The 25,178-nt window shown below is 38.9% G+C and overlaps 1 protein-coding gene across 1 annotated transcript in view; it reads left to right on the plus strand.

Moving 5' to 3' along the window:
- EIPR1 (EARP complex and GARP complex interacting protein 1) overlaps positions 1-25,178 on the plus strand; it is a 62,947-nt gene that overhangs the window by 19,267 nt on the left and 18,502 nt on the right. The window contains exon 4 of the mRNA XM_054383539.1: positions 15,318-15,474. Within this exon, the coding sequence (XP_054239514.1) occupies positions 15,318-15,474 (157 nt within the window). The remainder of the gene's footprint in view (positions 1-15,317; positions 15,475-25,178) is intronic.

The raw sequence follows: 25,178 nt of genomic DNA on the forward strand, positions 1-25,178 counted from the left end.
TTCTCAAAGCCTCATCCAGCCTGGTCTTAATCACTTCCAGGGATGAGGTGTTCACAGCTTCCCTGGGTAGCTCACTTAAAACCTTACTTGAAGCATGATGATTGACTGCCTGATCCATAGGATGGAAAATCATTACAGAAGTGGTGAATGGTTTGAGAAATGTTAATTGCTGTATGAGTTTGAAAGCTTCTGTGAATAGATACCTACTGAGCTGTGTTCTCTTAACCTGTAGTAGAGGGACGTGGTTTAGCACCAGACTTGGTAGAGTTAGATAATGGTTGGATTCTGTGATCTTAAAGGTCTTTTCCAATAGAAACGATTCTGCGATGCTCCTGATACCAAACCAGTGTTGGCAGACATGGACTAGAAGCCATCTTGTGTAAGACTGCCGTAGGAGTCAAGCTCAGCAGTGTCTCAGCCAGTGTGTAAGAGAAGATGCATAGGGAAAATGCAAGAACTAGAGGAGTGTATGTAATATAGTTAATTTGAAGCACAGACACTTGTTATTCCTTGGTTTAGGATTTCATCTTTATTTGACAACCATATCAGGATAACTTTAATATTTGTGCTATGAAGCAAAATAGAATTTACGGTCAGAAAGAAGAGGGTGGAGACTAAGTGATTGAAATTGAAGTATTACAGGATGGTCATGATATTGAAAAGAGTGCCTCTGAAATACAGAAAGTAGCTTAAATGCTTCTGTCACTGAGAGAGAATCTGTTGAATTACCAGGCTGCTCTGTCCTTCAGCATTTGAAGGCTTCATTCTCCTCTCAGTTTTTATTTTGAGCTTAGAACCATTTCAAATAGCTTTTAACTCAAAATTTTCAAATATTGAATTAGTATACTAAACTGTAAAATAATTTTCTCCATCACCAGTCAATGCTGGTGTTGCAATAAATCAAGTTTTGCAGATGCACATGGTTTTATAATATATGCTTTGGCATTCTTGTCCAGCTAACTTGTTGACCGACACTTCGAAGCTTGCTTTTCTCTGCTTTGTGTTAGATTTCAGAGTTATTACCATTTTACACAGGTGAAACCATGTGTACTATGCAAGTTCTTTCCAGTAAACACGAAAACATTTTGCAAATTCACTTTTTTTTTTTTTTTCATTCCATTTTCTATGGCCTTCTTTCTACCATGGAAGAATAGCCTGCTTTAGATTTCCCATAGCCCAGTGTTCTTGGAAAGCTGGAGAGGCTAAAGGAGACTTGCTTGCTTGGTACTAAAGTTTGTGCTTTTCTTGCTGACTTGCATCAGCACCACAATTCAGGTCCTAGCCATATCTTAAATATTTAAACAAGGGGTACCAGGCACAAAACAATGCAAGAGGTTTCACTTAAAGATAAGAAAAACATGTTTCACTTTGAGGGTAGCACGCTGTCTGGAGAGGTTGTGGAATCTGCTTCTCTGGAGGCTTTCAAAGCCCACCTGGATGTGTTCCTGTGTGACCTCATCTAGGTGAACCTGCTTTAGCAGGGGGGTTGGACTTAGATGATCTCTGGAGGTCTGTTCTAATCCCCACCATGCTGGGAGTTTGTGAAAATATATTGAAGACTATTATAATTTGAGGGTTTTTTCCTAGTTTTTAGGTGGTAGTTTGCAACCTTAATTCTCTTAATTTATTTGTCTTAACTTTGTTTGTTTTGTTTGATTTTTTTTTTTTTTAAAGGGAGCTGTGATTGTATTGAATTCCCATGTCAGCAAACAGCATTTTTCTGCTGTTTAAGAGTCATGGGATAATTCAGGCTGTATGGAATATCAGAGGGATGTTGAACTAGAGTTCAGCCTCTTACCTGAAATGGAATCAGCAATGATACCAGACCAGATTTTTCAGAGCTTCATATGTTGGGGATTTTTCTGTTTAAGTGGAATTTTTCTTTATTTCAGTTTCTGCCTGTTGCTTCTTGTCACTGGGTGCTGCTGAGAGAGTTTGAGTCTGTTGTCATTAGTTCCTAAGGTCATTATTCACATTAATATGACTCAGCTTTTGCCTTCTCTTTTTGAATCTACAATCCCATTATCCCATTATGTGGTCCGTACCTGTACTTGCTCCAATATGTCCATGTTTATTGTGTACAGGTGTGTCAGTGTGAGCTGAAATTCCCCCCACACCGACAATAACCAGGCTAGCTCAGTCTGGAAGCGAATGAAAGCTGTATTTACAAGCAGAATCTACAATCTACGATGAAATGCAATGAATATGTACAAATATACAAAATTCACAACATTTACAAATATATGCAATCAACAGAAAATCACAACCTATATCCCTTTGCTCCCCTCCAAAGGGGACCCTTCCCAAAGGGGCCTCTCTCCCAGGAGCTTCCCCCCCAGACCTCCTAGACAGAAAGCAGAGTTAGTTAAAGCAGAAAGTTGTTAACTTAGCTGCCAAGGTCAGTGTGTTATCTTCTGCCAGAAGAGAAGAAGAAAACAGCAGCAAGACAGCCCAGCAAGTTGCCCTGACTGCAGAATGCAGAGAGTGCAGAGTGCCCACTTTGTTTTGGGTAATAGTTCTTAAACATTTCTATCTATCCAGTGGAAGTGTTTAGAACAATCAGTATTTTGCTTTCTTACACCCAATAGTGACTTATTTACACTCTTTCACTTTCTCTGTTTTGAACTTTGCAAAGAAAAAATTAAAAAGACAGAGCTCAGATTTGTGTGCAAACCACCACATGTGGTCTTCTCAGAACTGAGTGGTGGGGAAAGATGACATCCTTTGACCTGCTGGTGGTGATCTAATTCAGCCCAGGAAGTTGTTGGCTTTTTTGCCACAAGTGTGAAGCTAGCCAACGTTCAAATTGCTGCCACCAGGATCTTCCAAGTCTTTTTCTGCAGAGTTATTCTCCAGTTGGTCAGCCCCCAGTGTCTACTGGAGCATGGCCCTGCATTTCACATTGTTGAACGTCATGAGGTCCCTGTTGGTCCATTTCTCTGTCGTGTTAAGGGTCCCTCTGAGATTCTCTGAGGTCATTAATGAAGATGCCAAGGACTATTTGCCCCACTGTCATCTCCTGGGATATACCAGTAGTCACTGGCTTCCAGATAGATTTCATGCTGCTGATCACAACCCTTTAATATCATAGAGTTGGAAGGGACCTTAAAGATCATCTAGTTCCAACCCTCCTGCCATGGGCAGGGACATCTCCCAAAACACCAGGTTGATCAAAGCCTTATCCATCCACAACTTCTCTGGGCAACCTGTTTCAGTGTCTCACCACGCTCATAGTAAAAAAACTTGAAGCTCAGCCACTTTTCAACATACCCTGTTGTCCACTTCTACTTCATCAGCTTACCTGTGAGGATGTTATGGGAGATTGTACCAAAGTCTTGTTAAAGATAAACAACAGCAGCTACTCTTCCCATGTTTACCAAGACTGTATTACAAATTTAATTTTTCGTGCAGAATGCAGTTGTGTTTTTCAGGCATGGTATGCTCTTCATAAATTTGTACTGAGTACTCTCAGTCACTCTATGCTTGGAATATTTTTCAGGTTCACTTAATCAATCACCTTCCTAGGGAGGTTCATTAGGTACATCTTCTTGCCCATAAAGATGGGTAGGATTGACCTTTACTTTCTTAAAGTCCACTGGAACCTCTCCCTATCACAATGACCTTTCAAAGGTAATTGAAAGTGGCTTCGTAATTACATTGGGCAGCTTCTTCAGCTCTTGTGGATGTATCCACACAGGTCCCATTTGTTTGATTGTTCCCTAACTTGATGCTCCTCTATGGAGGGTGCATCTTTATTGCTCTAGACGTTCCCACTTGTCTTAGGGGCTTCTGATTCCAGAATCCTTGGGATAGTAAAAACTAGGGCATAGAAAACATTAACTATTTTGGACTTTACTGTGTTCTCTGTCATCAAGTCCTCTGCCCCATTCAGTAGTGGGCCCACATTTCCTCCTGTCTTCCTTCTGCTTTTGCTATATCTGTAGAAGCCCTTCATGTTGGCTTTCATCTCTTGCCTCATTCAACTCCAGCTGAGATTTGGTTTCCTTACCACATTCTTGTGTGGCAAGATATTTTTTCCTAAATTCCTTCCATGTAGCCACTTGCTTCTTCCATTTCTTGTACGTTTTCTTTTTATGTTTGGATTTAGCCAGATACTCCTTGTTCACCTATGTGAGCCTCCTGCTATTTCTCTTTCACTTCCTGTTTGTCTGGGTGGACCATTCTTGAACTTGGGAGGATGTAACTCTTGAAAATCAACTCGTTTTCCTAGATGTCCTTATTCTCCAGGACTGTCTCTCATGAGATTCTTCAGAGCTGACCCCTGACCAGGCCAAAGTCTGTTCTCCTTAATCTCAGAGTCCCTTAGGTTGATTTGATCCAGCAAGATGTGTCCTGTTTGAAGTAGACTTCAGTGAACTCTCAAGTTGTCATATTGTCTTTGGAATTACTATGGAGTAGAATGGGAATGTTAAAGGCTGTTTAGATAGACCATTGAAAATGCAACTGCCTGGTAAGGTGCCTGTTTCAGTGGGGGAATAAGTCATTTAGCGTTCCCATTAACCTGTTAAGGAGTAATAGGTATTAAGGAGTTTGAATACTTATTACAACATCAAGTGGGACACTTAGTGCATTGCTGTCATCTAGCCCTACTTAATTGACACCTGCCATGGCTTTGTGGGTGATGTGAGTGCCTCCAGGCCATGCCTTTGTCCTTCTTTGTGTCTGTAAAAGTATCGATGTTGATAATGGTGTTCAGCTTCACCAGCCTTAGTGATGGTGGGAGCCAACACGTAAATATGGTTGATTAACTTTTATTGGTGTGTTGTGCAGCTCCACTCACAGTGCTTTTTCATCCATCTGCTGATAACCTTGCTTGTTTTGTCTGGCTCCTACTGTTATGGTGTGCTGGTGGTGACAGTAGCAGGAGGATTATCATAGACAAAAGCATGAAGTTAGTGTTGGTTTCTCCATTCTTTCCTACTTTGCTAAAATACCTAGAGAGGTATCAAACAAGCTTTAAGACATGACTTAGGAGATCTGGTCATGTGAAGTGTCAGAAGAAATACATACCTATCTGTGCTGCTGAGCAGATTTTCACAGAATGGTGGGGGTTGATCTGGAGATCATCCAGTGCAACCTCCTTGCTAGTACAGGTATGCATTCTACAGTGGTGCAGCCAAGTTGTGCCTAAAAAGCAAAGTTATTTCATCAATGTGGCAGTGGCTGCAGCACATTTAAGTGATGTAAAGAAAAATAAACTGCCTACAACTCCTTGCAGAATCACAGAATGGCAGAATGGTGAGGGTGGGAAAGGATCCTCATAGATCATATCATCCAGTGCCCCTGCTAGAGCAGGAACATATCAAGGTAGGTTTTGAAAGTCTCCAGAGAAGGAAACCCCACAACCTCTCTGGGCAGTCAGGTCCAGTACCCTTTCACCCTCACAGTACTGCTGAAAAGAGCCCATCTGCCTCCTCTTGACCTCGACCCTTGAGATATTGATCAGCATTGAGAGGATCCCCTCTCAGTCTTCTGTTCTCCAAGCTAAACAGCCCCAGGTCTCTCAGCCTTTCCACTTAAGAGAGCTGCACCAATCCTCTCATCATCTTTGTAGCTCTCTGTTGGACTCTATCCAGTATTTCCCTATCTTAAACTGGGCAGCCGAGAACTGGACACAATACTCCAGGTATGGCCTCACCAGGGCAGAGTAGAGGGGGAGTAGAACATACTTATTTCTACATATATCTTGCCCCATGTGTTTCAGGAAAATGCAAATTGAAAGACTGCATTGGCTTTTAGCACAAAGGATGAATTTCTTAACCAAGGATAAAAAAAAGGTGTGGTGTTTCTCCCCCCACCTCTTTTGCCTATGAAGGACTTGTCGAACAAAGAGTATGGGTTATCTTGTTGTGAACTGACTAAAAAGGCTACAAGGTTATTACTTAAAAAGAGATACACACTTGAAGAATTAACCCCCCAAATTATTCATTTTATTAAAGCTAGGGGAAGGATGTTTACGTGAGTAAGGAAGAGTGATAACTCTGTTTGTCATTTGGAAGAAGGAGGCTTCTGAACATTAGCTGCTTGTTCCTGTCACACCGAGAGCATTAATGGGCACCAGCTGGGCTGTAGCTATAGCAGATTCACCACTTCAGCCTTGCACAGCAAGAGCTGCTGTGGCAATGCTGCAGAAGGGCCTCCTGTGCAGATTTAGGAAGTATACACTTCACTTGTTCCCTGGGCAACAGAATAACTGCAGCCAGCTGGCTTTGCACCACCTAAGCTGATCAAAGAGCAAAACCCTGTCAGGCAGCAATACTTCAGCTCCTCCAGCTTCAGTGTGGATGTCTGCAGGCAGTGATGTTGGAAGCATTGTCATTTGGGCTTCAAGGTTAAACACAGGGGAATTAAGTAGAATGACAGCAGAAAGTGAAATGAAAACATCTTTCCTGTATGTGCTGCCATCTGATGTGTGTAACTATTGATTATAGAAAATTTGTTTTAAAATCCTGAATTATTAACATAAATAATGTGGTTTGAAATTACTCAAAAAGAGAACAGGAGGCCAGCAATAATCATCTTGAATTTTGGGAGGAGGAAAAATAAGCAGGGGTGATTTATCATATGTGTTTAGTTAAGAAAGACCATAAGGAATCATAGAATAGTTTGGGTTGGAAGGGGTCTTAAAAATCATCTAGTTCCAAACCCCTGGCCATGGGCAGGGACATCTTCCACAAGACCAGGTTGCTCAAAGCCCTGTCCAACCTGGTCTTGAACACTTCTATGAAGGGGGCATCCACAAGCTCTCTGGGCAACCTCTTCTAAAATATTTGAACTCAGATTAAAATGCTTTGTAAAATGATGTAATTAGGGAGGACTGAGCAGAGCTGGATCCAGGCTGCTTTCAGTGGCTGCTTCAAGCTTCTGACAGGTCAAGCTGCAGTTTTCTCTTTGTCAGAGCATGCTCTGGTGGCATGGTAGGTTCTATTCAGCATGTGTGCCAGAAGAGTGAAAGGTAAAGAATTGAACAGCAGTGAACTGCAATGTTGGCTTGTGCAGTTGGGATCAGAATCCACCTGAACCTGTTAAATGATGTGATGAGAGAGGCATGTGGTAATATTTTGTATATGTCCTTTTACCTCTGTTCTTGCACTTTTGCAACATCTCCTTCTCCTCCCTCTTGACCTAAGTGCTAGCTTCTTAAAATCTTATTTTAAGCTTTGTTGTCAAAGAATAAATACCAATATTGTTTTTAATAGTTTCTCTTTACACATGTTTCTTCTATTTTTAAAAGATAATTTCTCTATTTACTGCCTGCAAAAGGTACTAACTTCACTTTTGGAAAAATTACACCAGTGGGTCAACTGGTGACAAGCAGAATGCAGATAAGCAGTAGGACTTTAATCACATTCTGGGTGTGCCTCAATCCACATCTGAAAGATGAAGTCAAACAGCTGGTGGGTTTCGGCATATACTCAGACCTTTTCCTACTGAAATTGCAGACTGTTGATCCTCATCCACACTTCTAATGAGATTTGTTTTTTATATTCCATATATTTGCTTTGGTTTTCTAGTTTAAATTTGTGTTAGCAGTATTTCACTGATAGAAGTGTCTCCACTTTTTAGAACTCAAACCATGAAGTTTTAAAATAGAAAACTATTTCTTTATAAAAACCAAAACACATATTTGGGGAGGGAGAATTTCGGTAAGGTGATACAGTGTAAGAAAACAATTACTGGGTTGTTTTCAATTGGAAAATCATTTACAGCTCCAACATGAATATGGCTTTTTTGTTCTCAATAACTTAAAAGCAAATAGAGGTCTAAGTAAGAACACTTACTTGCTACAGTGACAAACTAGACAATGTCTGTCTTGTACATCTGTTCTGATTTATCGTGCCAGTTATCCAGATATCAATTGATTTCTTAGTATGTTAACTGGAGCTGGGTAATACAGTCTTCTAAAAATTGTTATAGAGAACAAATTCTGTCTTTCAGGAAGTCTGTGTAAACAGATTTTCGTGATACCTGTTGTTCAGTCAATTCTTTCAAGTTTTGAAGTTTTCTATTGTTTTCCGCTGAAGTCTTTTATTGTAATACTGAATGACATTTTAGGTTTCTCTTTCTCTCTAAATAGTACACTGTGTTCAGGTTTGGGGCCCTTACTACAATAAAGACATTGAGGTGCTGGAGCAGGTCCAAGAAAGGGTACTGAAGCTGGTGACGGGTCTGGAGAACAGGTCTTGTGAGGAGAGGCTGAAGGAACTGGGGTTGTTTAGTCTGGAGAAAAGGAGGCTGAGAGGATACCTTGTGGGTTTCTACAAATCTCTGCAAGGAAGTTATAGTGAGGTGGGTGTTCCTCTCTTCTCCCTAGTAACAAATGGTAGGGTGAGAGCACATAGTCTCAAATTGCCCCAGGGGAGGTTTAGGCTCGATATTAGAAGAAACTTCTTGACTGAAAGGTTTCCCAAAGCCTAGAAGAAGCATGCCATGGAGGAAGCTGAATCCCCATCCCTGGAGGTGTTTCAAAGATGCAGAGAGATGTGGTGCTGAGGGATGTGGTTTAGCACCAGCCTAGGTAGAGTTAGACAATTGTTGGACCTGATGATCTTCAAGATCTTCTGCAACTGAAGTAATACTATGATTCTAAGTTTGGAGATATGACAAAGCTCAGTTCTTTCATTCTATAGGAATTTATTTATTTCATTCATTGTAGGAACTGCTGAAGCAAAGTTGTGGTAAATGCATAGACAATGCCTTGTAACTTAAAAATCTACAAATTAATTAAAAAAATAGCAATTTTGCACACAGACAGAATGAGTTTCATGTACTGAGAAAACATATTGCACCTAGAATCAGAAATCTCTGTTTTTATAGCCACATTTTTTCCCTTTTGCATCTACTATAGTTGTAATTGTTAAGAGATTGTGAATTAAGGAATGTCTGCTGGCTATTGTGTTCCAGCAACAGAACAATGAATTGACCTGTTACCTGTGTCATAACTCTGTTAAGGAGTAACAGGTACATGTAATTAATCTTGCATATGTGTTCCTTTTAAAACTTACTCATAACATACTGTTATTTTTACTTTTTTGGGCAGATTTTTTTTTTCCGCAGGTCTATTTCTTTCTGGGAGGGTATCACTTCAAGTTGAATCAATTCTCCAAGGGCAGTGGTGTTTGGAGGAGGATAATCTGGATGCTTCACCTGTCTACAACTTTTAGGTTTTTTTCTGTGTTGGAACAGTTGTTAGTGGCAAGCTGAAAATTGTCATGGAAATAGCCCTCATTGAGAAGTCCTTCTGAGTGCTGCAGTGAAAATTGGTATTGATTTGACCAAGTTGTGACCCTTTGTAAATTGCACACTCTGCATGCAGAGACTTCTCACTTGTTCGACTTGTAAAGTAGGCCTCTAAAGACAGCCTCGTGCTCTGTAGCCATGATTCTCTCTCTCAGGCTTTAACTGAACTCGCCACAGTTGGTTTCCTGTGGCTGGTTACTGCACCTTCATTGCTGCCGCCATCATGTGTAGTTGCTTCCTAACTTAGGGCTGTCAAAATGTGATCTTAGTTGCTCCTTCTCCGAATTCTGGTTAGGTTGTTGGTAAATCTGAATTATTTCAACAGAAGCAGATGAAGCTGTGTACAGTCACTCCAGCAAATGGTGTTCTCTGCCCAGAAGATGGCATTGATGAACCGGGGCAGTGTTTAACAGGCGATTGTTGCAGATGGATCAGTGCATCTAGCTCCATTCTTATCTCTATTTATTCAAATGTGTACAGAAGGTGCATGATGAATTAGAACAAGGCATTGCTCTTGAGTGAAGAAACAAATGAGACAGATTCAACAGTTCATTGTTTCATTCCTGGATCATTTGATGTGAAGAGTACTTCAGGAATGCAGTGGGACTCCCTTCTGCAAAACTCTCATTTGTTCTCCATAAAACTAGAACTTGTATGTTCTCAAAGGTTCAATAATGTTTAGTTAAACCAAATAACTTATTTTTAATACACTCAATGACAAGACTTCAACAATAACTAGCTTAACCTTATCCATTCTCTTCTGCATTGGTGCTGTGCCATGAAAATTGTGGTTTCAGTATGATATGGAGATGGAAAAGAACTTTCAAACTATGTAAACAGCTTTAAGGAAGGCATGTAAGTATGACTCAAATAGACACCATGTATTTTGCTAGGATTTCTTTCTTTTATAGAATGACTGGCATTGTCATTTAAATGTTGCATTCATATTGGTCTCATAATCTGAAAAAATATCAGAGGTGTTAGGTGTATATGTGTGCACTATGGCGATGTGAAGAGAGTAAAGGAAGAGAAAACCTAGATTTTTCTCTATGCCTGTAGATATTCTAGGTAAGCAATGGCACTACAGAAGTGGTAGTGAAATTACTTGTTAATACTGGAATTTTAGATTTTATTATGCTCACTTGGGAAATAAGGCTGTATGGGTGACTCCACAAATACGTATACTGCTAGTGAGTTTGTCATACAGCCAGGAGAAGCTTCTTGTGGGACTTGGATCTCTATGCAATGAGACTTCTCTTGGTCTATGGATTTCTGTAGGTTTATTGCTAGGGATTATTTGATTGAGAGAAATCATGACTCACAAAAAAGCTCCAGTTCATCTCTCATAATGGAGTGAGACTTCACTTGGTGTTTGCCCTCTCTTTTACCAGGGAGAAAATGGTATCTTTATATAAGGGAAAATTAAACCTTCCTTAAGGCCAACTGTATCTAAAATTACTTCTATGGGAGGCTGTGGCAAATCCATTTTGGTTTTACACATCTGGGAAGTAATAAAGTGTCAGAACTGTATATAAGTACAGAAAAAGTGCAAGGAGAAATTAATAGTGCTCTGAACCAAGTCTCTGCTCTACAGGTTTCAATTATGCATCTAATTCCAAAATTTACCCAAGGTTTAAAATTAGAATAGGAAGATTTGTGACACACATACAGCTTGTGATGGGCAGTCATACAACAAATGGAGAGTCTGTCATTTTCCATGAGCATCTTCAAACCTAACTAAAAGAAGAGGACAATGTCTGGGCTGAGGGTTGAGGAGTTTTGTGTGTTATGGCTTTTAGTATTTGCCCTTTCTGATACATAGTGAATGTTATCCTTTAGCACTGGTCCCAACCAAGTGAAACTGGCATGGAATGGCATAAGATTCTGTAGCAGCCTGTACTTCAGACCCTTTTACCATTATATCTGTGTTACAAGAGAATCATAGAATGCAATGGGTTGGGAGAGATCTTTAGAGGTCACATACTCCAACTCCCCAGTAGTAAGCAGGGACATCCCCAACTAGATCAGGTTGCTTGGAGCTCCATCAAGCCTGACCTTGAATGTCTCCAGGGATAGGGCCTCCACCACCTCCCTAAGTAACCTGGTCCAGTGTTCCACCACCCTCACAGTAAAGATTTCTTAGTGCCTAATCTAAATCTACCCTTCTCTAGTTTAAAACTATTATCCCTTGTCCTATTACTACATGCCTTTGTAAACAGTCCTTCCCCATAATAAGCTTATTTCATCTAGGCTTATTTTGTAATAATAAGCTAATTTTATATATGTACAACAGTAACATAGGAAGAAACACTTACTAAATAACAAAATGTAATGTAGTCTTTAGAAGGCAGTAGTATTTTTCTATTTATAGTAAAAAGAAGCAACAACTACTTCACTGAGCCTTTCTTAATGTTGATTAATATTTCTATTAATGTTTATTTTAATATCTGACATAGATATTGAAAAGTATCTATTTCTGTAAACAAGGTCAGAAGAAAATAAATAATTCCACTATTTGAAAGAGTCAAGGACTACAGTGCTGTTGGGATGCCTAGTAGGTTTGTTAGGCATCCTTAATATTAGAAGTGTGTTTTAAAGATCCCCGTGCACATATAGAAGATGTAGAGCAATTAAATTTTTTTTGAATGATAAAAATGTAATAATTGTATCAGCCATTAATGCACAGATCTGCTGTGGTCAAGGTATATTTCCAAAAGAGAAATTTCTCTTGCTTTCTGGAAGAGCAAATGGCCCCTGATAGACGTATCATCAGAGCAGCTGAACAGCTTTCCAGAAAGGACACTACATGCTGGGCTCCAAGGACTGGCATAGATAAGTCTGCAAGATGTAGAACTATGATAAACTTGTTTTCACTGTTCAGTCAAATCTCTTCTGTCTGGAGTATCAAGGTATATTTCAGTCCTGCTCTGTAGCAGCTTCTGTACTAATAAGATGAAAACAAATAATTCAGGTAAAATTGCTGCACATGTTAAAAATTCAAACAGATTGATTTCATTGCTGGCTCTTGAAAATTGTCAGAACATCAAAGTGTTATAGTAGGCTGGGTCAGGTGAAGATTCAGGGGGATTTTTTTAACTTATTTAGGTTATTCTTTCATTCTTCAGTTTCCCTCAGTCTTCAAACTGTGCTTAGTTTTAGTTGTTTCAGGATTTTCAGTGTTAAAATCTGACTGTCCAGGAAACTAAGCCTTTTAAAAGAAAATATATTTCTAGGAACACACAATCAGAATTTCAAAAACTTAGATGACGTTTCAAGGCTGTCTCAAGCCTTGTGGTGTTCTACTGAGAGGAAAGATGGCTTGAAAAATGTGTAGTTTGTTTTCCATGATACACTTTTGTGGTTCTCCTCTTAGATCTTGATAATGGTGGAACAGCCAACACTTTATATGCATGGTACAGACCTCTCAGTGATTAAAATCTACCAGAACTTCCTCTGTGGTGTTCTTTAGTATTCTGTCACATATTCAGTATCAAGGTGAAACATTTGATAAATCTCACCCTATGAACTACTATTGGCACATTCAGTTTAGGTTGAGTACCGTGTTCAGTTCTGGGGCCTTCACTACAAGAAAGATACTGAGATGTTTGAGCTGGTCCAGAGAAGGGCAATGGAGCTGGTGAATGGTCTGGAGAACAGATCTTGCGAGGAGTGGCTGAGGGAATTGGGGTTGTTTAGCCTGGAAAAAAGGCTCTGGGTCTCTACAACTCCATGAAAGGAGGTTATAGTGAGGTGGGTGTTGGCATCTTCTCCCTAATAACAAGTGATAGGATGAGAGCAACTGGCCTCAGGTTGCACCAGGGGAGGTTGAGGTTGACTTCTTCACTGAAAGGGTTCTTGAAGACTGAAACAGGCTCCCCTGGGAGGTTGTTGAATCCCTGCCACTGGAGGTGTTTCAGAGATGCAGCCCTGGCAGAGTTAGATAATGGTGGGACCTGATGATCTTCAAGATATTTTCCAACCAAAATGATTCTATGAGTCTGTGATTTATTATTTATATAATGTATAATGCATGCTGTGATTGACTTGCCCTTTGAAAAAAAAAAAAAAGCAAACCCAAAAAACCCAAACCAAACAAAAATACCCATGGACATCAGCTTCTGCTTTCTTCTTTTCATCCAGTGGCACACAGATTTAGAGTGAAGGATTTTCCTCAAATGATTTGGAAATAGCCGTTCAGTATGGATGGCAATTAGTTAAATGAAGTGTTAATAAAAGATTATCCATTACCTCAAGACGTATGGTCTTCTGATACTGTATTTGGCTTGTATAGGCAGTGTGTATCTTGTGTTAAATTTAGTACAGTCTATCATAAATACCCCATGCTTGTGTGTTCTGAGTTCTGTGCTTGCAGTTAAACTCTTCTTACCTCCATTTCCTTCTTGCAGAAATGACACTGGTTTGACCAAACTACCTATGGTTTTTATGTTGTTTAGCTATGTTTTTAATACATCGGAGATCTTATATTTGCTTTTACTTTCTGCATATCAATTGCTTTTTGTCCTGTTCACTGCCCTTTTTTTTTTTTTTTTTTGCATATAGAATGTTCAGATTGACCTTTACAACAAAGACCTTTTTCCTCCTTAATGTACTTTTAGCCTAAGACGACCCTTTTCAGAATTGGCTTCCTTCCTTTTGAAAACACACTCATTACATTTATTCCTGTTTTCTTTTCCACTGGTCGAAGCAGACACTGCTTGTGTCTGCTCATGGCACTGTAATCAGTCACTCTGCACTAAAATCAGCTATGATGTACTTGGGGAAAGAACTGTGGAAGAGTGGCATGTAAATTATGTCAGAGAAAGCATGTTGTTCATTGCTGCTTGTCCTCTGGACTTTTCATTTAATACATCCTACAGCAAGTAGTTGGCCCCCAGCTTTTGCTTAACATAGCTGTGGCTGGTTTCTCTGTTCCTACTGTAGTGGATGACACTGACCTATTTATCTTCTGTGAGAGCTGGACCAGTGGCTGGAACCACCAGAGTGTATACATTGCTACACTGGACTTCTCCCATTCTGCATCTCTACAAGTTGCTATATTGGGTGATGGGCAATGCCAGGTCTGCACTGACCATATGGTATTTTCTCATGGTTCTGTGTTTGGGTTGTTTATCATACATTGTAACTATTTTGCTATATGTGTGTGAGTTTCTCTTTTGGATGGTGGTTTTTATTTGAATTTTCAATTGTAAAAGACCATTTAAGATCATCGAGTCCAACCATTATCCAACTCTAAAGAGTCTGGTGCTAAACCTTCAGCACCACATCTCTGCAGCTATGAAACACCTCCAGGGATGGGGAATCAACCACATACCTGGGAAGGCTGTCTTTGAGAAGCCTTTCATACAAGAAGTTTCTTCTAATATCTAGTCTAAAGCACGCCTGGTACAACTTGAGGCCACGAGGGGAGTGTACTTAAATAGAAAACTTAATTTTATAATGAACAGTTATTGGTAGTAAACGGTAAAACACAGTTACATAGATCCAACTGAAGAGAACCCTTCAAAGGAAAATTTTAATGGAGGGACAGAAAGATGTTGAGTTGACTGGAGCATTTTTCTGATGAGGAGAGGCTGAGAGACCTGTGTCTGTTTAGCTTGGAGAAGAGCAGACTGAGAGGGGATCTTACAATATCTAAAGGGTGAACTACAAGAGGATGGAGCTGGGCACTTTGCAGTGATGCCTAGTTTAAATCCTTATTCTCAAGGAATAAAGCAATGTAATTGGTGGGTCATCCTCATTAACATCAGTATGAAGAACGAAGCTTGGGAAGCTTGTCCCCCCACAGTTATGTTTCATGAGCCCTGAGTTTTGCCTTTAAACAGGGCTAAGCACCTTCCATGTGTGCTAATGATGAGTTTGGCAGCAACTGGACTGTGAACTTGAGATCTGCATTCTTTGAATTAATTTTGGTAATGTTTTAAAATATTTTTAGCAGCAGACGTGCATTGCTTATGGATGTGTGTAGATGTTGATGTGCTGTATACAAAATCTGCCTCCCATACAACGATCTGTTGACATTGTTCTCTGTTGCTTAGCTTCAGACAGTAAAGTCATGACATGTGCTGCTGTTTGGAGGATGCCGAAGGAATTGGAATCAGGCAGTCATGAATCCCCTGATGATTCATCAAGCAACGCTCAAACCCTGGAGCTACTCTGTCACCTTGACAACACAGCCCATGGCAATATGGCCTGGTAGGATTCTGCATATTTTATACTCACAGAAAAAGCTTAAAGAACAGACTTGTGCTGTTAGTTTTGTGCAGATTTATATTATAGATGCTGTGCTATACACTTTAAAACTATACCATCTTGGACTCCAAAAAAAAAAAAAAAAGGCGAATTGGATTTTTAGTCACACATGTTTCATAGATTAAAAACATTTATTATAGTCCTGCAAACACATATGGAGTAAGAGCCTGTGTACTGGCTTCATGTGTTTCTCCTCACCTGCCCCCATCCAAAACCTTTGTTGCACAAAAGTATAATCCTTAACATTTCAGTCTTTTCATGGAATATAAATTTGATGTTGCACTTTAGTCTTTGTTTTTCAGACTTTGCTCAACTGATTTGGTGGAAGTGCAAGTAATTTACTGTTTATTAAGGAGAAGAATTTGTTAGATGGTTCCTGTTTAACTATTCCTTTCTGTTATTTAAAAGTCAAATGTCTGTTGTGTATTTGCAAGTTCTGTGCTTTATATGTCTATATATGAAAGAAATGTTAATATGTTCAGTCCGTATTTTGTTGACTGCAGCATTACTTTGGGGACCACCTGACCATTTTCATGACCATTGGCAGGAAAAGTTGAAATTGTAAGAATATGGTCTGCTGTAGGGCCAGCAACGTCTGCCTGTCAGGAAAAGACAAAAAGTAGAAGGTGACTATGTAAGTTGTACAGTCCCTTTGACAGTTATCAGAATGAAAAAAAGGTGGGATAGCACAGCAAGTTTTTGTTAATGAAATCTGACAACTCTAAACTGAAACCTACCAAGGGCGATGCAACAGCAGTGTTGGATATTGCTGTGTTTTGCGGAAGAGTGGAAGGGGCCCTCTTTGGTTTCTGTATTCAGACACCTGCTCTTTAAGGTATCCATCATAATATCATTATACTGAAATGTATTCTAGTAGGAGCAATTTTAAATTCTATCAAAAGGGAACAATACTTAAAATCAGTCTCCATCCCTTTTCAAAATCTGTCTGTAAGACAATTTTTATTCATTAGCTAGTTAGTAGAAAAAAGAAAAAAGTAGACTTTAGAAGTGTAGCTTCTTGATTTTTTTTAATGTCATACACTGTACTGTAAGTTTTAAGCATCTATTTCTAGCTGCTGCTTTCTAGTTTGAGCCTTGGAGATTAAATGCAAAGTTAAAAACCCAACAGTAATAAATAGAAGGTAATATTTGTTAGGTGGCTCTTGGACAAGATTGGACATATCAGTGTATTCAAATGTATGTTGACTGGACTATTTTTTCTAAAAGTCTCAGCTTCCTAAATGTTCTATTTTTTCATGATAATATCTTAATTCTTTGCTACTCATTTTTGTATGAATATGTTCTAACTCTCAGATTAATTCTCTTTTTATTGTTGAAACTTTTTGATAATTAGTATCATAGAATCATAGAATTGTTTGAGTTGAAGGGACCTTAAAGATCATCTAGTTCCGACCTCCCTGCCCTGGGCAGAGACACCTACTAGACCACATTGCTTAAAGACTTGGCCTTGAACACTTCCAAGGAGGATGCATCCACAACTTCTCTGGGCAACCTGTTCCAGTCTTTGCCGCCCTCACGGTGAAGAATTTCTTGCTTGCTTTATCCCTCATCTTGTCACTACAGATCTCTGTAAAAAAGTCCTTCTCTGGCTTTCTTATAGGCCTTGTGTATAGGTCTGTTTCAGCCTCAAAAATGATTAACTCATTTTCTTCAGTCCCCACATCCTTTGGGCACTGGAACACTGCTATAAAGTCTCCCTGGAGCCATATCTTCTCCAAACCAAACAACCCCAGCTCTCTCAGCTTGTCTTCAGAGAGGTGCTCCAGCTGGGATGCCAGAACTCCGTGGTAGCCAGATCACTGGAGGAGGAATAGGGGCCAAATCACTGCTTATGTCTGGATATGAACTTATGTGAATGCCAGAAATCATTTTTCCCCTTTTTTTTATAGCTTGTAGCAGGTTCATGTGCAATTTTCTGTCCCCCGTCATTTGACTTTGTTCAGTACTAGTGCTCAGAAACACCTGCTAACATTTAATCTCCACTCTTTATGTTTGTGTGTGTGTATATGTATATATATATATATATATACATGTAAAGATTTGAAATGTCCTGTGTGGCAGAGATAAAAGGCGTTATACGGAATAGTTGTCATTAGTACCCCTCGTGTTATCTCAGACAAGCACAGATGGGTTAGAGGATCTTGTTCTAGAACAGGCTTTTCTATTCCTGCCTCAATCAAAGTGGAAACAGCTCGCAGAAAGGAGGAGAATGGATCTTCTGTGCCAAACGTGTGTCACTTAATGGGCCATGTCCCACTGAGTGGTGTGTTGACTACCAATAGCAACTTAAATACTCTTTTATTTATTACATATTTTAGATGCTTAGAAGAACAAAAAACTACTTTAGACATGGTACAATGGTTGTTAGAACCAAACGTAAATCAGAAAAGCAATTTTACTCAATGCAAAGTGTAAACACTTTTCAAACTTCAATGCGGGACCAACGTTCTGGTGCACACAGTCGCTTTGTGCGAGATCAGTGGTGGTCTGGCATCATGCACTCACAGTAAGAAGGGCAATGCTTGTTCTGGCCTTTTTTTTTTTTTTTTTTCCATTCTGTCTCCTGTTTCTTATGTCCAAATGCAAGGATTTTGAGTGCAAAATTTCCATTATAATTACTTAGAGTGAAAAAGCCCATAGATACATGAGTAGTTATATATTTTAAAAAGAATTACAAAACAACCAACCAAACCATAAACCAAAACCTTTTTGATAAATTAATTTTAGAATCACAATCTTATCATTGAACCATTACGTAACTCTACCAAGGTTGGTGCTAAACCATGTCCCTCAGCATAACATCTCTGCCTCTTCCAGGGATGGGGGTTCAACCACCTCTCTGGGGTTCAACCACCTCTTCCAGTCTTTGAGAAGCCTTTCTGTCAAGACTTTTCTTCTAATATCCAACTTGCACTAGGGGAGGTTCAACTTGAGGCCATTTCCTCTCTTTCTATCACTTGTTGGTAGGGAGACCAACACCCACTTCACTACAACCTATTTGTAGTTACACTTTATTTTGAACTTCGTCTATGGTCTCCAAATAGAACACTGAGAAGTTCCATCTCTTCCTTGGCTGTGTGATTGCACAATATGGACCTACCTTATTAAGGTCATCTTTCTACAAAAGCACAAATTTTATATAGCAGTCCTTTCAATCTTAATATAAGTTTATTTTCTTTAAGGTAAAGATGTCCTGTAGTAACCCTCCTAGGTGTCAGGATATATATGTGTTAAAATTCTGCCTTAGTGTTTAATTTAAAAACAAAAAGAAAAGTCTGAAACAGTTTAATTGTCTATATCTAACAAATTTAAACCTGAAAGTAGCACCTCTTTTAGGAGGATCGTGTGTTTTTGAATAGATAGTATATTAACTGTTATGCATGCTTTACAGCAAAGGCATTAAATGAATGCAATCATAACTTTTCTGAAGGTTAAGTAGACACCAGCTGGTTTTATTTCCAGTTTTTATTGAAATGCTTAAAAGGTGTGTCAGTGTGAGCTGAAATTCTGCCCCCCCCCCCGACAATAACCAGGCTAGCTCAGTCTGGAAGCGAATGAAAGCTGTATTTACAAGCAAAATCTACAGTCTATGATGAAATGCAATGAATATGTACAAATATACAAAATTCACAACATATATAAATATATACAATCAACAGAAAAGCACAACCAAGCTCCTTTTGCTTCCCCCCAAAGGGGACCCTTCCCAAGGGGCCTCTCTCCCAGGGGCTTTGCCCCCAGGCCCCCCTGGCAGAAAGCAGAGTTAGACAAAGCAGAAAAGTTGTTGACTTAGCTGCCAAGGTCAGTGTGTTATCTTCAGCCAGAAGAGAAGAAGAAACAGCAGCTAGACAGCCCAGCAACTGCCCCGAGTGCAGACTGCAGACTCCCCACTTTGTTTTGAGTAGTAGTTCTTAAACATTTCTATTTATCCAATGGAAGTGTTTAGAACAATCATTATTTTGCTTTCTTACACCCAATAGTGACTTATTTACACTCTTTCACTTTCTCTGCTTGAACTTTGAGAAGAAAAATTAAAAAGTTTCAAACCATCACAAAAGGTTAGTTAGTAACATTTAAAAAATGGTGTTGCAGAACTGGAAAAATTAGTTATGCAGGAGAATTGTCAATGTAAACGAACTGGCTTTGAACAGGTATCCCTGTTCTCTTGGTCTTGGACTCCAGTTTGCTTTCCAAACCCTACTAAGGATTTAGAATATTTGTTCATCCAGGTAGGATCCACTCCTAGCACAGTATTCTGGGTTAATTTTGGAGAAATTAATATTGCTGACACTTCCTTAGCAGTTAAAAATTCAGGGCACTGAAATGTCTTTTGGATGCTTGTTTGATGAAAATCCTTGTTACACTTGTGGTTAAATATGTCTATTTGCTAAAATACATTTGAGAACTTAAGGGTTGTCCCGCAGCACCCTGCAGTCTGTCCAGCCCAGTGGTCAGTCTCAGGCAGTGGTGATGAAGAGGTTCTGCACTGAGACCACACCAGTTAGAGTCCCAGCCACTTCTTGCAGTTAAGAATTCCTCAAATCCCTCTATTATCCATAGTCACTGGATTAGCAGGTGCCAGGTAAACCTTGGTTTTGCTGTTGTTTTGAACAGAATGGGTAGTAATTTTCCTCAGCTAGGAGTGCAGGTCCTAGATAATCACAATTTTCTTCTTAGGCACATCTTTCAAGTCATTGGAGAAATGTCCTCAGAGGAGTATTATTGTTTGGGTTTTGTTTTGTTTTGTTGTTTTTTTTCCCCCTCTCCTGTCCAACCATGCAAATGTATTTGTTACAAACAGCAGGATATGCTCTATTCGTGGTGTCATCTCCTGAAAAATACCATATTACAGAGTTAGATAGTGGACTCGATGATTTAAAGGTCTTTTCCAACCAAAGTGATTCTATGATTCTACATGAAAGCCCTTAGATTGTTTTCCCCCAAAGCAGATACATGTTTCCTCTTAACTGAATTTGCCCACTCCGGCTGTTTCACAAATAAGTTTGTTTCAGCCCTTAGTCCTTACATTAGTACATGGAAAAAACTCTTGTCTGTGTGACCTCCAGAGGCTGAGGACATTAACCTGACAGCTCTCTGTGTGCCTTCCTGACAGGTGTTCATACCACTAGAAAGTTTTTCCTATGCTGACCGCTTTACTGATCTTTGACTAGTCTCTTGTTTCTGTCCTGACTTCTCACATATCCATATTACTCACTTTGGGGTGTTTTAAACCCTGTTCAAGCAAAAGAAAAGAAATGGTGTCCATGGCCGCAGCTGCTCCATGAGCAGTGTGTTCTAGAATGATAGGGGTTATGTAGTTTTTGTCCATCTGCTTTGGAAATGAACCCTGGCTTTCACACAGTTCTCCTGCTGTCTTCAATGTGATTGAAGAAACTCAACATTAAGTGCAGGTAGGTTCTGTTCTTCTACAGGTGTTGTTCATTGTCTATGGAAGTTAACTCTGGACGACACTAACCTGTCATTAGCATCTGCTTACAGGAAATGTCTTACTGCTGCTTCGAAGCCTCCTTTTTTTCATGGTGGTGTTAAGAAAAGCCGAAAACAACTTCTAATATTCATGGTGATCTTTAAACTATACATACTTTTTCAAACAGTTCTTACTGGAATCTTTGGCCAGGTTTTTTGTCCACAGCATATTCTCAATAGATTCTTTTTGATATTAATAGATCTCAGCTTTTCAGTGAGTCGTTCCTATAACTGTTAAAAACATTTGGCTTTGTAATATTACCTGCATATCCTCCAAGCAGGTACACAGCTTTATGCTTAGTGAAATACTTTTTCTGGCATAGAGTTCAAGAGGTGCCATACAGTATACTAACAAAGCAATGCATTCCTACACCTTGGAGATGTTCACCTGTTGGTCATCACTTTGAATCATGAATAGCTGATCAGGAATTGTATTGTTGTTCCTACAAAATGGATATTATAGGAGCTCCTACTGAAAATCAGTAAGTCCTGTTTCTTGCTTTCTTGCAATAAATTCCCCACCACGCTTTCTGTTAGTCTGAATGTTAGGAGTTCACAATCCAGCTTTATTGTGTTTACATGCACATAAACACCTTTTCAATGCTGAAATTAATTGGGCCCACAAAGCAAGAATCTCAGGTATTTTTCTCACTCTAAACATGTTTAATTGCAGCTGCAGTGAAGACAAGAAGATGCAACGTAGTAAACAAATATCAGTGATGAACTTTTACTTTTGTTTTTTTTTTTCCCCAGTATAATTTTAGGGGGTTGCCAACTTTGTGGTAGTATAATTTAAGGAAAACAAAGCTAAAAACTTTTCAGAGGCAAGTGCTTTTTGTGTGTTGCTTCCTTGTTGTTTTCCTTTGTTTTCCTTGATGTTTGTATTCCTTTGTACAGCATTCTTATTTTTCTGAATGTAATAATAATTTAAGGGTCAGAGTAAAACCCTGCTGTCCATGGGGCTCTTGTCCAAAATAATCTTTAACTTCATTTCTCATTCTTCTCAGAAGCCTCTTACTTAAAAATGCACCTCAAAGAACTTCACTTTAACTTTCAGGGTATTTTACGAAGCTATGGTTATTGTTTTACTGTTCCCTTAGGAACTGGACAAAAAATGCACCATAGTGGCTGAAAATAACTTATGTGTGCTTCTTGCAGGATGTTCTTCAACACAGTACAAAATATCCAGAATTGTTTTTATTCAGAAATGTGGCCACTCCATAGAGCACTTGTGTAAACAGTGAGAATTGTGGGTTCCAGGTTGTCCTCAGTCTTTTATTTTCTTTTGGAATAGTGTCTTAATTGCCTGATTAGCAGACTCACCTCAGAATTCAAATCACTGTACTGCAGAGAAGGCAGGGGTTTGAGTCCATAAAACACAAACTTGTCTGATGGGCTGCATTGAGGCTGCAGGATATTCTGCCCAGCTACTGAATGTTTGGGTGTATTTTCCATTTTGCAATGCATGAAAATTTTCAGTCAAGCTCAATGTTTCCACTTATAGAAATAAATGGTTGTCACTTCAATAATTATGGTTAGGCAGTAGTTAATGCTTTCTTTGTCCAACACATTGTGGCTGACTGCAGTTCACATCTCTGAAAGCCTTTGCATGTTGCTTTATTCTTCTTTAGTCTATAATGGAGAACTTTGAATTGTTCATTTGTAAAAGCTCAGTATGTTAATAAATGATGGTGTTAACTATCTTTTCAGCATAAGCCACAGATAATAGACTACTTTCATGTGTGCATTTGAGTTGAATATTTTAAATTCTCTTTTTCTTTACTAGGATAACAGTTTCTGTAGGATTTTTATTATTTTTAACAATTTTCTCCAAAACCTAGTAGCTAATTTGAAGCATTGGAAGTCAGATGATAACAAAACAGGGTAAAAGGCAACAAGTATAATTGCTCTTCTGGCGTATATAGATTGTCTAAAGAGCAGCTGTGAAGTTGACACTCAGTTTCTGAGTGTCAGCTGTGAATTTGAAAATTTTCTTGTCCAGTTCTACAAACTGAAAGCATCAGCAACTGTTGGCACACTCAGGAAAATAGTATTGTCTTGTTTATCTGCTTTCCTCTTTTAAGGATTGTCACCAGCTCTGCTGTGTCTGAAAACTGTTCTCAGTGAAAACTTCAATCTTTCTAAAAATTCTATATTGTCTTGATAAGCCTTTTTTTTCCCCCACTCAGCAGTATTTCCACCCCACACCCCCCCCAGCTTCTCCATGGTATTTCATGTTTAACATTGTCATGACTGCAGAATACAGCTGAAGGAGTTACAAAAAGTGGTTTGAATAACCTTCACTTAGCCTATAAAATCTAAATGATCACTCCAACCACACACATAAAACAATGAATTTTGATAAAAGACAAGTTAAATAGAAGCCAAATGGGCATCTCACAAGGACAGAATGAATATGGAGAGACTTTTTCATTCCCAGGTATGTCAGCTGGGTTATAATTGGCTCTAATTAGCAGAGTATATTCAGCTATAAGAATTCTTTACCCTGAAGCTCAGTGACATTCAAAGATATGAAATTTCTTCCTACTTTTGAAAACATCAAAGGAAGTGCTTCCAGTCTAGCTTGTACAGCAAATACATCAACAAGCATAAAGATTACTGGTCCCTGGCTGGAGTAACTCTTGAAGGGTTAATTGGTCAAACCAGATTTGTCTAAGCGTAAAAGATCTAATATACTATCTAATATAGTACCTTAATATAATTAAAATATCTACATATATCAACACCAAATGCCAGTTATGCTTTCAGAAATATGTAAGAAAAGTGGATTTAAAATAAATGTGATCAGAATCAAATCAAAGATTCCTTAATTACCCATTCAGTTGTGTGATGATCCTGACATCTGTTAATGTCATTCTGGGAAAACTGGATTTTGAAAGGTTAGCTTTGATCACATGCAGGTTATAGTGCCTTTTTTCTATTTTAATCCTGTTATATGTGTTCATAAAATGTTTTAATCTCTTTGAAAGATCTAATTGATCTATCTGTGCAGCAGAACTACATGAAATTGTGAAATACCCATGCTGAAGACTGTTAGTTGCTTCGCGTTTTCTGGGTAAAATGAAGTGTAGTTGAAAAGGCTTCATCATTTTTATCAATATTAATTTTTAGTTGCTTCTAAGTTTTGGTGTGGTTGGTTTTTTTTTTTTCCCCAAGTTCTGCCATACAACTTTAACAAGAAACACTTTTGAAAATAAGATTAGCAATACTACAGACAAAACAGTCCAATTTAAAGCAATCATAGAATTGTTTTAGTTCCATGTCCTTGCTAAAACACATTTATAACATGATGGCAGCTTAATGTGCTAAATTAAGTGATTTTTGTCCTAATATATGAAAGCTCATTACAAAGGAACCTCTATTAGTAGTCGATTTCCATGTGTTGACAACATGATAGGGGTGCAGGTTGTGGTTAGAGAAGATGAAATGCAGAAGCTGGTTCTTTGATCTGCTGTGTTGATATGGAGAAAATTTCAGTGGATGAGGAATCAGCCAACGTACCCTTGTAGCTGTTCCATCTACTTTGTATTAGTATTTTAGTGTTTTATACCACAAGATTAGATGGACTTCCATGGCTTAGATCTGAGGCCATCCAGGTCATACTCACTGTCTTAGGAAGGTAGAAGTAATGCAAAGTTTGGAATAAAATAGGAGCATGCATAGTGTGCAGCACCAAGTTAAGAAGGTAGCTATTTGCTGCCTAATGCTGAGCTCACTTGCCCAAGTCTGCATCTACTCATGCAACATTCTTTCATCTCTTCAATCCCGATACTCAACTGATTCATGCTAAAAGCTAAACAAACTTAGAGTTATGTCTAGTGATGGACTTTTGACAAACCTCAAGAGGTACTTCTTCATATGTATTCACTGAGAATGAGAACAACATATTAGAAGCCATGATGATCACATAGCATGTGTTAAAATTGCTAAGTTGCTAGCTAATGTCATGTTTTGCACTTAAAAATATGGAATGGATTTCAGCTGAAGAAAACCATAAAGGATATAGTTTAGAATCATAGAGTCCCGGAATGGTTTTGATACAGAAGACCTTTAACATTGAGTCTAACAACTATGTGACTCTTCTAAGTCTGGTGCTAAATCACGTCCCTCATCAACAC

Source organism: Indicator indicator, chromosome 9, assembly GCF_027791375.1.
Source record: "Indicator indicator isolate 239-I01 chromosome 9, UM_Iind_1.1, whole genome shotgun sequence".
Taxonomy (NCBI): domain Eukaryota; kingdom Metazoa; phylum Chordata; class Aves; order Piciformes; family Indicatoridae; genus Indicator; species Indicator indicator.